Below are 12183 nucleotides of genomic sequence, written 5' to 3'. Positions count from 1 at the left end.
CACACACACACACACATCACATACTTCCTCAGCAGCCACACTACAACTTGTGATCTCAAAGCCCTCTCTAACAAGCGGCTTCTCTTCTCTTAGCCTTCACATACTCTGTCTCTCCCACCAAACATGCCCCTTCCTCGTCTCTACCAGTTGCCCCTTTCCTCAAAACCTGGTTTCAGTTTTGCTTCTTGGAGGCTCCCCTAATCAATTCCACATCTGTCATTCCAGCAAGAAACATAAGCCTTGGCAATCCTACAGCCTGAGGGAAAGAGCGCTGGGCTGAAGCCATCAGGATCCCTGGTGTCCCGTCCCAGGGCATAGAGAGTGGGGTGCAGCTGCATCACTTGGTCACTTCCCTCTCTGAGTATCAGTTCCCTCATTTGTAAAATGGGCATAATCATTCCCTCACTCTCTCCCTCACAAGGCTGTTTGTGAAAAATCCTTTATAAGCCAGAAAATGCTCTAAACATAGGATCAGATAGCTATTCATGGTGCCACTCAGCAATTATCAATACCAGAATTAGAGAATAATTAGTAATTACTTGTTAATTAGGGGCCTATGAATACTTCTTTGGCCAAGTATAGTATCGCACTTCTGTGCTTGAACCCTTGGTGTCACTAGAGCTTACACTGCCCATTGATATCATGGTGCTGACCCGGCACTTTCTCTAAAGCTTGTTTATTTGATTTATTATTTATTTGATTTTCTCACAAGGTTGTCTGAATTTCAGGCTTGCTCCCCAGAGCAGGACAACAGCCTCCCTCAATGTTTCCATGTTAATACTTGGAATCCAGGCATCAGGACCCTCTTAACAGTCACCTTCTGCTTCTGATGCTCACCTCTGGTGTGACCTTGGGCAAATCATTCCCCTCTCTGAGCCTCAGTTTCTTCATCTGTAAAATCAAGAAACTAGACTGTGCTGAAGTCCCTCCCTGCCCCAGAAGCATGAACCTAGACTCCCGACAAACTATTGCCCTTAACAAAAGATGATCAGGAGGCTAGTTTGTGAGCGTCTTAGCAGATCTTCAGATTTGAAAGAGCAGAGCCCACATGATAAAGGAAAGACTGAAAGTCCTGAAGACGGTAAGAGAGGTAGTGGAGAGGGCATCAGACTTGGAGCCAGAAAGATCTGGGTTCAAAATCCACCTCAGACACATTCTGGCTGTGTGAGCCCGGACAAGTTGCTTCCCCTCTCTGGGCTACCTCAGTTTCCTCATCTGTATAATGAGGGGGTTGAACTCAGTGGCCTCTAAAGTCCCTTCCAGCTTTAAAACTATGCTCCTACAATCCTATTTTTTGAAGCACATGTAAGTCTCAAAGGATTGAGAAGTTTCTGCATCAAATGCTATTGGATGGATGGGGGAGACATCTCTGAGTAATGAGGATGGACAGGCTTGAGGCCAGGGGGCAGCAGGAGGAGGGAAGGTGTATCCCCATCCTTACAAATGCTCAGAGGGCTCCCAGACACCCTAGTTTAGTTACATGGATATTCTCAACCTGGAGAGCGGTCTCTAATGGTGTGCCTCAGGGCTTCATCCTCAGCCCTTTTGTGTTCAACAATTTTATCTGTGATTTAGACCTATGTCGGCTGTGAGAAACTGAGCTGAGAGAGGCAGAGACTTGTCCAAGCCAACCTCTCATGGTTTTGTCCGATGCTCTCCCTGGACCAAATGGCAAGAGAGGCACCCGTCTTCCTTTGGGGACCGAACGATCACCCAACACGGTTTAGACTCCAAAATTTACCCTTGGTAGTGGCGTTGAAAGGACGCACATTTCCCCATCCTTCATTTACAAAGCCAAGACCTCATCTGGCAAAGGAATCCAAGGAGAGGCTGGGCAAGGATGGAGATGAAGAAGCCCCCAAGGCATCAGGCTGTCTACACTAGCACAATACACTTTAAGGAACTCTAAAGTAGCTATCCAAGTCTCCATTGCCTCTGCAAACCCTCAGACACCCAGTCTTCTCAGCCCCGTGTAGTCCAGAGTGGCCCCATGTCACTCTGGGTGGGGCTGATGGGGCCGAGAGCCCCAGAGCCTGCTCATACCCTGCATCAGAGCCCCCACGTGCCTCCTCCTGACAGAAGGTAGCACTGTGCAACACCGCCGGGAAAAACAAAGTGCTTCCTGAGCCCCAAACAGTCTCTTTCCCATCTGTGTCTTCCCCACGTCTCCTCCTGGGGCCGTGTTTATTCAAACACGTAGATTCGTATTTCCATGCACATGTTTACACACACGACTACATGTGTGCATTGCTCTGCAGATGGTCCGGGAGCTGGTGCCTGGACGGTCCCCTCTCCCCATGCCTGGCAGGGATGAGGCCGCTCCAGCACTGGGACAGCTTGTCCTCTGCAGCAAGAAGCCGAGTCTGTCCTGAAGGAGAACAGCCCCCTTTGTGGGCACACATCCCGCTCAGCCTCAGCAGCCGCTGCACAGTCCCTGGCACACAGAGTGAGAGCAGGGATGCTCTAGCTGATGAAGGGGAATGGGAGGAGACCCCTGACCCAGAGCCCAGTCTGCAGATACCACCTCCAGTCCCTACAGGGCAATGGGGCTCGAGGGAATGGGGCCTCGAGCATCCTTGGACCAGGGGCAGCTGAATGACAGCATGGCCAAATCCATGCTCTTCTTTCCCAGCTGAAACAGGATCTCTGGCTCATGGTCAGTGAAGAAAGGGCAGCTCCTCCCATCCCCCAGGGATGCTGTCATGGGGAGGAGCTGAGGTGAGTACTAATCCCATCTCCTCCTGGACAGGCCTGCTCTTGTTCAGTCCCACTCTTCTTGGCCAGGATACTGGAGTGGTTTGCTCTTTCTTTCTGCGGTTCATTTTGCAGATGAGGAAACTGAGGCAAACAGGGTGAAGTGACTTGTCCAGGGTCACACAGCTACTATGTGTCTGAGGCTGGATTTGAACTCAGGAAGATGAGTCTTCCCAATTCCAGGCCCGGAGCTCTGTGCACCATGGTGCCCCCTAGTGCCCAGCATATCATTGATCTTCCTTAATTTCCATGGAATTTATAAAATAGACTTCAAAGACCAAATTCTGCCCAGGAACCAGTCATGTACCCGTCTAAAAGAATTAAGTCCTTACCAACGTGCTTTATTAAGCTCCGAGTTGTTAGAATCTGCCCCCAAATGTTAAACCAAGTGGAGCTTCAGAAAGAAGCCTCCTTCTCATTTGTCCCAGTGACTGGAGGAAAGGACGGAGAAGCCCACATCAACATCCCAAAGAAACTGTGCTGTGCATCAGGAGATTGGGCTGAGAGCGACTCAGAGCTTTCCCTAAAACCCCTGAAAATCAGAAGGAACTCGCCGAGGGCCTCAGCACTGTGCCTAGCATTGTGCCCGGGAGAAGGGGCAAGAAGGGAGGAGAACCAGGGGCAGAGGTCAAGCCCCCAGAGCACAGGATAACTGGCTGATGGTGAATGCGCCCACAGCAGCAGGGGACCATGATGCAGACAGTCCCGGCAGTGGCTACTCTCCCTAGGCAAGTGAGAAGCCCACACATTGAAACCTCTTGGCAAACAGAGTCAGTCCTCCATTGGTAGGCAGGCCAGGGAACCTCCCTACCTCCTGAAGGGGTGCCCACCCTACGATGAGGGAGTCCTCCCCTTGGAGGCAAGGTCTCCTGCCCGAAGGCCCTCATCATCCCAGTTCTATCCAGAGAAGTCAACCTTTATTTGACTGGCACAGAGGAAAGAGGGCTGAAGATCTGGGTTGAAATCTTGACCCTGGTTCTAACTGCCTATGTGACACTGCACAAAACAGTCCCCCTCTCTGGGCCTCAGTTTCCACATCTGTAAAAGGGCTGGACTGGAGGATGCCTCAGGGACTTAGCAGCTAAAATTCTCCCATCCCGGATCTTCCTGGCAGCAAGGAGAGCGGGGGCAGTACAGACACCAGGGAAAGGGAGACCCAGGCCCAGACCCTCGAGAAAGAGAGAGGCCGGCTCACCTTCTTGATGAACGCCACGGAGAAGGTATCCCAGGACACGATGCCATGGTCCATCAGCTCCACAAATGCAGTCAGCGTGAAGGACAGCATGTCTCCAAAGCTGAAAGACACAGGGAGGAGCCGCAATGGTCTTGGCCAAGAAGGGAGATGGTGAAGGGGGCAGGAAACACGTAAGGAAGGAGAGATCTCAGGCTGGAAACCTGAAGCGGGAAGAGAGCCATGCAGACCCCAAATCCTAGCGGGGTGCGAGGGGTGCAGGAAGAGGAGGCGTGGCGGGTGGGATGAGGGGCGACCACGGAGGAGCCAAGTGCCAAGCAGGAGCACGTGGAGAGAAAGCAAGATGTGTGTGTGTGTGTGTGTGTGTGTGTGTGTGTGTGTGTGCATGGCCCCACACACACCTGGACACACACACTGCTACACTAAAACATACACATTTATGTGTTCACATACATACACACACTTCTACTTCACATCATCTTTCCATTTATTTGCTAAATGAATACACACACACACATATATATAAAACCTCCTGTGTTTAATTATGTATAAATGTATATTTGCATAACAGAAAGGACACGGGAGGCCTGAGGTTGAATACAGCCTATAGATCTTGTTTCCTCTTAAGAAGCATCTTGGTGCCACTGTCATGCCTTGTACATAGTCTGAACACCAAATTCATTTTTTAGTTCGTGTTAAAAGAACCCCCAGCATTTGACTCCTACACTTTCTCTCTAAAGAGGAAATCTGCGTGGCCGAGGTCAGGCTTGGCGAGAGGGCGGCTGCCCGGGTCCTGGGGGAGAATTCAGGGGTCCTTGAAGTCGGTTCTTTCATATTTGGAGAACTGCCTTTCAATGGTAACCGGCTTCTTTCATAACCTTGTGTGTTTTATTTTATGCATTTAAAAAGCCTTATTCTGAGAAAGGGTCCCTGCCTGTCTAAGAGGGTCCAAGACACAAAACCCTGATGCAGGAGAAGAGGAATCTATCCACGTTACACTCACTTAGCGTGAATATTTACTCGTAAGAATATTTTTGAAGGGAATCAGGTGTTTCTCCTGCATAAACTCCATCAGGGCAGGGAGCTTTCATTTCTGGATTTGCCAGGCATGGAGTAGACATTAAAGGGGAAAAACAAAAAGAAAAGGCTGGTTGCACTAAGTTAAACTGTACAAGAAATCAGGCCACTATGTAGTTCAGTAGAGTGTTGGGCCCAGAGTCAGGAAGACCCAAGTTCAAATCCAGCCTCAGACACTGACTAGCTGTGTGACCCTGGGCTCATCACTTCACCTTGTGCCTAGGAAGCAGCTAGGTAGATCAGGACAGAGCGGTGGGTTTGTTTCTTGAGGCTAAGGGTCCGGGGAACACTTTAAGCCTCCCCCATCCCATGGTGCTCTGCGAAGCGAATGCTGCCACAGGCCGCCGAGGGTCCGCATGTGTTTCCCCATGTCCCTCCTCCCCAGGGCCTGAGTTCAGACACCAGACCTCTGGGGGAGCCTCCTGGTGAAGGACAGACAGGAGAAATGCTCATTTTGGGGGACAGCCCCCAAGGGGGTAGTGCAGGCGGGAGCCAGTGGCCCTTCTCTGCCATCACAGGCTGGGGGGCACTAGGAGGGGCTGAGGGATCTGCCCCCAACCCGCTCTGAGTGATGAGGGTGCGACCAAGCAGGGGATGCCGATGGGGAGCTCTTCTCTCTGATCCCCTCTAGGTGTCGCCAGAGGGCCAGGTCGCCCCGTCACTGGAAGTCACAAGGACCCTTCCGAAGGATGGACTGTTCACTAACAAAAGAGCAGAGAAGGATTCAAGGCATCCTGCAAGCATTGAGCACCTGCTGTATACAGGGGGTAGTGGAGGGAAGAAGGTCGATGAGAGGAGGACCAAGAGTTAGAGCTCTCCAAGTAAGAAAATGTCAGCTGACGTCAGCAAGTGTGAGATCAGGAGCCGCTTGAGCAAGGCAAGGCTTAATGAGTCAGCTCAGTGAATTAACTGGCCTTGGGCTGGCTGAGTGTTCACAAAGGGCCCTGTGGGTCTAGAGCAGGGACACCTCTCTGGAACAAAGTCACAGGCCACTCCTCTCTCCTCACCTCTCTGGTCCTCAGTTTCCCCATCTGTACAAAGGAAAGGGTCAGACAGGCTGACCTTTGAGGTCCCTCCAGCTTTCGACCTTATGGCCTGGGAAGGGGAGGGCGAGTTCCACGGCCCAGCTCCTGAGCCTCCCCGGCCATCCCCAGCTATGGTGGAGGCAGGGCCCCAGCCATGAGTGAGCTAAGGCTCCACGTCAGCCGTTCACCGGCTGGCTCGACTCCTTCAGGGAAGAGCTCCACGTGGCCAGGCCTGGCAGAGGCCGCGGGAGGGGCTGATGCGCAGGGGAAGAGCCCCTGTGTGGGCCTTGGCGCCCACACCCACTGGCAAGCTTCCATGGGCGGGGGGGGGGGGGTCCTTCCATTTCCACATCCCCATTTCTGGAGGGGATCGAGCTGTCAAGCTCTCCTGCATTTCCAGGCTAACCAGCTTACCCATTACCACGTGACCTGAGTCACAGCATTAGGTAAGTATGCACTGAGGACTAGTGAGGGGTCCAGGGAGAGGAGAGAATATGTCTGAGGTCGACCCTGCTGCCTAGAGAAAACCCAGCACAGCCAGAGCCCAACCACCAGATAGTGCATTTAGCATTGCTCGGGGGAGTGGTGCTGGGGATGGGGCGGAGGACTGTGTGGGGAGGGGCTGTGGGCCTTTAAATGCATTCACATAAAGTGAGCTCAGGCAAGAATCAGTCCTGGAGGGAAGACCACAAATGAGCCGCCTGCAAACTCTCAGTCCTGGCGCCAGGCCAAGGTCACGGCCAAAACACTGTGTCTTTCATAATACTTTAAATAACTTTTCCTCCCTGACTCAGCTGGCGTTATCTTCGGTCCAACATAAGCTAGCATTGCCTGGAAAAGCTGAATTCCCTATCTGCGTTTTTAAAGGAAGCTGGTTTGGATGTCATATGACCCCCAGACCTGGAGAAACAGAGAGGAGAGGAGCCAGGAGGGGACCGCAGGTCATGACCTGTCCCCATTTAACAGATGGGGAAACTGAGGTCCAAGGTGGTCACACAGGGAGGAAGCATCAGAGGCAGATTCAAACTCACTGCCTTCTCTCACTGTGCGTGTCCTCCTAAAAGCCCACCATTGCTGGAGGGGGTCTGGCTCTGTGCCATCTTGTGCCCCACGGTTACACGTGTGCCAAGTATGCATGAATCCACCTCTGACAGTGACTGGCTCTGTGACCCTGCACAATCACCTCCTGCCTCAGGGTCCAGCGATGGCACCGTCCCCCCCAGGGTGGTCATGGAGCTCCATGAACATGCTGGAACTGTTACTGTCTGCATCCCTCCACCCACCGTGTAAACAACAGCCACTGTGGTCAGTATTCTTCTATTCTTAGTATTACTCAGGACGATAATAATAATGATTATCGTTGGCAGTTCTTTGGGGAGGACTCAGACAAGAGTGGCCCCAGAGGGCTGGGCATGGGTGGGTCACGTCCCTACCGAGGGTGCTCCTCAGTGGATGTGGTCACAGGCTCATTGCCAAGCACCGGTTCCGTTGCTGTTGTCTTGACTGTGGCCGACGGAGGAAGCGGTCTGCATTGCATGCCCCTGGCAGACCCGAGGAGCCACCAGGACTTTGAAATGAGCATTTCAGTGCTAAGGCAGACGATGGCCCCAGGATTGGCTGGACACCTACACAGGTTAGGGACTGTCCTTGACAGAGGACCCGAACCAGCTTGGAGTGTTTGCTTTAGGCTCTCTTTGCTTCCTTAAACCCTGTCTTTGAATTTAAAAGTTGGAAAAAGTTCCAGTCTAACACATGGGCTGCTCTGGCTCAGCAGGAAGGAAGCAGGACGACGGATGCCTGGGGACCGGAGGCAGCTGCTGCTCCTTCAGGCTGGCCAGCGGGGAGGAGGGCATAGCGGTGACCCTGCCCCTGTGGGGCTCTGCCCAGTGGTCCGGCCACACTGCAGGCTTTCCCAGGCTGCCTTGCAGAGGTGGCCTGGTCAGCTTTGGTGGAAACAATGGGGACTGAGAGAGCAGATGTGAAGTCAGGGGCTCTCAGCACTAAACACACAATGATCACTTAACATTCCAGGAGTTAAAACCAGTGGCTTCAAAATTTAGAGGGGGGGAGGGAACAAGCATTTATTAAGCACTTACTGTGTGCAATTATAAAGAACCCCTCAAAACTTCAGGCTTGCTTCTAAAAGAAGTTGGAGCTTTGCTCCTGAGGCCAGCAAACAGGGATCAGAGTGCCCTGACTCAGAACATCCATGGGCCACACACAAAGCCCTTGGTCTAAAGTGAGCCATTCTGCACATGTATGACCCACACCAGATTGCACATACATGTTCTATGCCAGATTGCACATGTGTGATCTACATCAGAGTGCACATGTATGATCTACACCAGGTTGCACTGTGTGCTCTATGTTGGATTGCACACATATGACCCACACCAAATTGTACGTGTATGATGCACGCCAAATTGTACACATATGATCTATGCCAGATTTGCACGCACATGATCTATAACAGCTTGCACATGTATGACCTATACCAGATTGCACATGTATGATCTATGCCAGATCACTTGCCTTCTCAAGGAGGGGGAGGGGAGGAAGGGAGGGAGAGAATTCGGAAATGAAAATTTTAAAAACGAACGTTAAAAAGTTTTGTTCACAGGTAATTGAAAAACCAGAATGAAAGCCTCACTGGAAGTAATCCCAACCACGCAGTGCCTGGACTTTGGGACAGGCCCTGGGGGCCAGCGGGGGCAGATAGAGACAGAAGGTGCCCAGGCTACAAGCAAAGGAAAAGGGCGAGGGAGAAGAAGCCTGCTCTGGGAGCAACGCGTGACCAGCCGGACGCAGGGCGGGACCCCAGGTGGGAGTTGAGGAGCCCCTCTGGGAGCTGGCTCAGCGTGGGCCTGTGGCCATGATGGGGAAAGCTGGGGGCCAACCTTGCAATAGCAGGGGCAGGCATGTTCTTACCAGGGCTTCATGATCTTCTGGAGCTTCTGATACCTCCTGAAAAACAAAAATGCGGAAATAAATGAATAAAATGTTAAAACCTTCCCTGTGGGCAGGAGAGACATATAACAGCATCTACCTGTTGAAAGAAAGCACCTTGAAACTGGGCTGCTCGCTCGTCCAGGGTAAGACCACAATCACCCGTGACCCCTCAGAAATTCAGGACGAGTCGCATTAGGTACCAACAGAGTGTGCGACACTGGCCTGGGGCTCATAGGGACTGCGGTTACAGATCAAAAGACTTGGTGACCGGGGCTGGTGATGGGGTTGTGGGGCTGACTGCAGAGCCCGAGGTTCAGGAGTCAGTGTGAAGGCCTCGGGTCGGATTCCACCCTGATATGTGTTAGCTGTGGGGTCCTGGGCAAGTCAATCCCCCGCTTTGACCTCCGTTTCCTCAACTGTAAGGTAAGTCTGTCATACCCATCTAGCAGGACCATTCCCAAGATGCAGTGAGGTAATGGGCAAATATTAAAGCATCAATATCAAAGGTTGTTGGACACTAGAGGGCACCATAGTGCATGGAGCACCAGGCCTAGTGTCTCAAAGACCTGGGTGCAAATCTAGTCTCAGACAGTTACTAGCTGGGTGAGCCTAGACAAGTCACTTAACTCTGTTTGCCTCAGTTTCTTCATCTGTAAAATGAGCTAGAGAAAGACATGACAAACCACTCCAGTATCTTTGCCAAGAAAACCCCGAATGAGGTCATGAAGAGTCAGACGGTTGGAAACACCTGAACAATGAAGAGCAAGTCACATTTTGGCTCCACGGACAAACTCATGCTTTGGTTCTGACACTGAAAAGCAAAAACTAGAGCAGGAGACTGACCTAGAAAGCAATTCACGCGGAAGACGCCAAGGATTCTTCCTAGCGGATGGTACAGTTGACATGAGTCAATGATTCAGCCAGGGAGGCTCCACACGCCAGTGGGATGTTAGATGGCAGTTACCAGAAGCAGAAAGCCCAGGTGAGCCTCCCTCTATACCCTGTCTGGATCTGACCACACCTACTGTACGGTATCCCTTTGAGGGTGCCATATTTTGTGAGGGACGTTGGCAAGGCTAGGGCATGTCCAGAAGAGGACAACCAAGAATGGTTACAGGCCTTAGATCATAGCACATAAGGTCAGCTGAAGACATTGGGAATGTTTAGTGCCCTTACCACACTCCTCCCCATAATCCTCCTCTTCCCTGGTCCTATGAACCGCTCCCTCCCAAACCTCCCTCACCCCAACTCCCCAGGGCTTTAACCATTCACAACACTTGGAAGAGATGGGAATCTGCCATTCTCCTCCTTCTGGTCAGATGGGCTATCACCAGGTTTTATCATCTGCTCTGCCTCTATGCCCGCCAGATCTTCAAGCACAGTCAACTGACCTCTTGGCGCCAACCTCAGGACCCTGGACCTTGCCCTCGGCCCTGCAAGTAAACTTTCTTTTGTTTGTTATTTACCCTAGTTACAAAGTGAACTCTTTGAGAAAGCCACCATCTGCTTTTTCTATGGGTGTCCTAAGTGCTTGGCACAGGAAAGGCAAGTAGTAAGTTCTTAATAAATGTATTTGTATTCATTCATTCATGGTAGATGCTTGAGAAATGCCTGTTGAATTGAATTGAATGGCCTGCCTCCCAGCTAAGACAGACTTAGTCAAGCTCATGGTTGGCTCCCTTTATGTATTCCAAAGGGCCCTTGCTGCCCACCCCTCCTGAGGGTCATCCTCAAATCCTGTGTAGAGGGAACAGGCAAGGCCACACACAGGGCTGGTCAAACTCCCACATGGGAGATGCTGCTCATTGTCCAGCAGGGCCCTGGTCACCTTGCTGTCAGAGTGCTTCTGGGTAATAATGGTACCATAGCCTTACAAACAACGATGTGGCCTGGAGCTTATTAGAGCTCTGCTGCACTTTTCTGGCAGCTAATGAGGGCCCCGTGGAGATGCCACATTCCCAGAACATACCTCCTGGGGAAGGATAAGTTCCAGAACCTTCTGCAATCTGTCCTGGCCCATGGAGCGTGGCTGCATGGAGCCCAGAGTGGAGCAGGTGGCCCCCAGATGTGGCGCTTGCTCAGCAGGCTGCCGTGGCTTTCTCAGCTTCCAACAGGAGGCTAACGAGTCTGACCGGGCAACCCCTCGTCTAGACCCAAAGCCCACCGACCTCTCATTCTGAGCGATTCTGGGAATGGGCCACCAGTGCTGAGAGCCTTTGTAAAATGGCGTCTGCCAAACGTCCTCAGAGTGATTCAGAGAGGGGGGAAAGCCTAATTACCTCACGACTTCCTCCAAGATGCTTTCTTCAATTTTACTCTTATTAACAGTACTCAAGGAAACCAGCCAACATGTGCAAATGACACCTGCCATGGAATGCCTCAAGCCCAGGGCTCATCTTGTGGAAAATAAATGTTGGAAAAAATGCTCATAAACAAATGAGACAGACAGAAAGAGACAGAGACACAGTGAGAGACAGAGATATAAAGAGAGGGAGGGACAGAAAGAGAGAGAGAGAGAGGAGAGAGAGACAGACAGAAATAGAAGGAGGGAGGGACAGAGAGAAAGAGGGGGGGAGGGAGGGAGGGAGGGAGATGGAGAGAGAGAGTCAAAGAGCAAGACAAAGACAGAAAGAGACAGACACAAAGAGAGGTGCAGAGAGATAAAGACACACATAAAGAGAAGGAGCCAGAAACAGACAGAGCACAGCCGTGAACAAAAGCAAGGCAAGGACTTCATAAATTACTAGACTTCGTTTTTCCCTCCTCTGACAATGCATCTTTCCAGGGTGGATGCTGTGACTTACTCATTCCCTAATAACAGAATTTTCCTATTCCACTGCCCAGGTTGGATAGAGAATGGCCTTGCCTTGCCTTTCACTCTTGGATCAGAGGCTCACAGCATCACAAGGTTTAAAGCTAATGTGTCCTTAGGGTTCCTCTAGTCCAGGGGCTCTTAACTCTTTGGTTGTCCTGGACCCCTCTAGCGTCTCATGAATAGACCCTGTGGACACTTCTCTGAAAAAGAGTTTAAAATTTTTAAATTTCATCATCATGTAATTCTTTTTTCCTCCCATTCAAGTTCACAGATCCCCTAAAATCTATCTGTGGACCCCTCATGGATCTATGAACCCCAGGTTAAGAAGTTCTGCTCCCATCCAGTCTCTTCCCTTTACAGATAAGGAAAAA

At 51.3% G+C, this 12183-nt stretch overlaps 1 protein-coding gene across 1 annotated transcript in view; it reads right to left on the bottom strand.

The window, feature by feature from the left end:
• ELMO1 (engulfment and cell motility 1) overlaps positions 1 to 12183 on the bottom strand; it is a 333348-nt gene that overhangs the window by 263971 nt on the left and 57194 nt on the right. Inside the window, exons 7-8 of the mRNA XM_027835911.1 lie at positions 8977 to 9012; positions 3950 to 4049 (exon numbers count right to left, since the gene is read on the bottom strand). Coding sequence (XP_027691712.1) covers positions 3950 to 4049; positions 8977 to 9012 — 136 coding nt within the window. The remainder of the gene's footprint in view (positions 1 to 3949; positions 4050 to 8976; positions 9013 to 12183) is intronic.

The sequence above is a fragment of the Vombatus ursinus genome, unplaced genomic scaffold, assembly GCF_900497805.2.
Source record: "Vombatus ursinus unplaced genomic scaffold, bare-nosed wombat genome assembly UNPS02014817.1, whole genome shotgun sequence".
Taxonomy (NCBI): Eukaryota; Metazoa; Chordata; class Mammalia; order Diprotodontia; family Vombatidae; genus Vombatus; species Vombatus ursinus.
The sequence above is the reverse complement of the archived record's forward strand: the minus strand, read 5'-3'. Positions and strand labels throughout refer to the sequence as shown.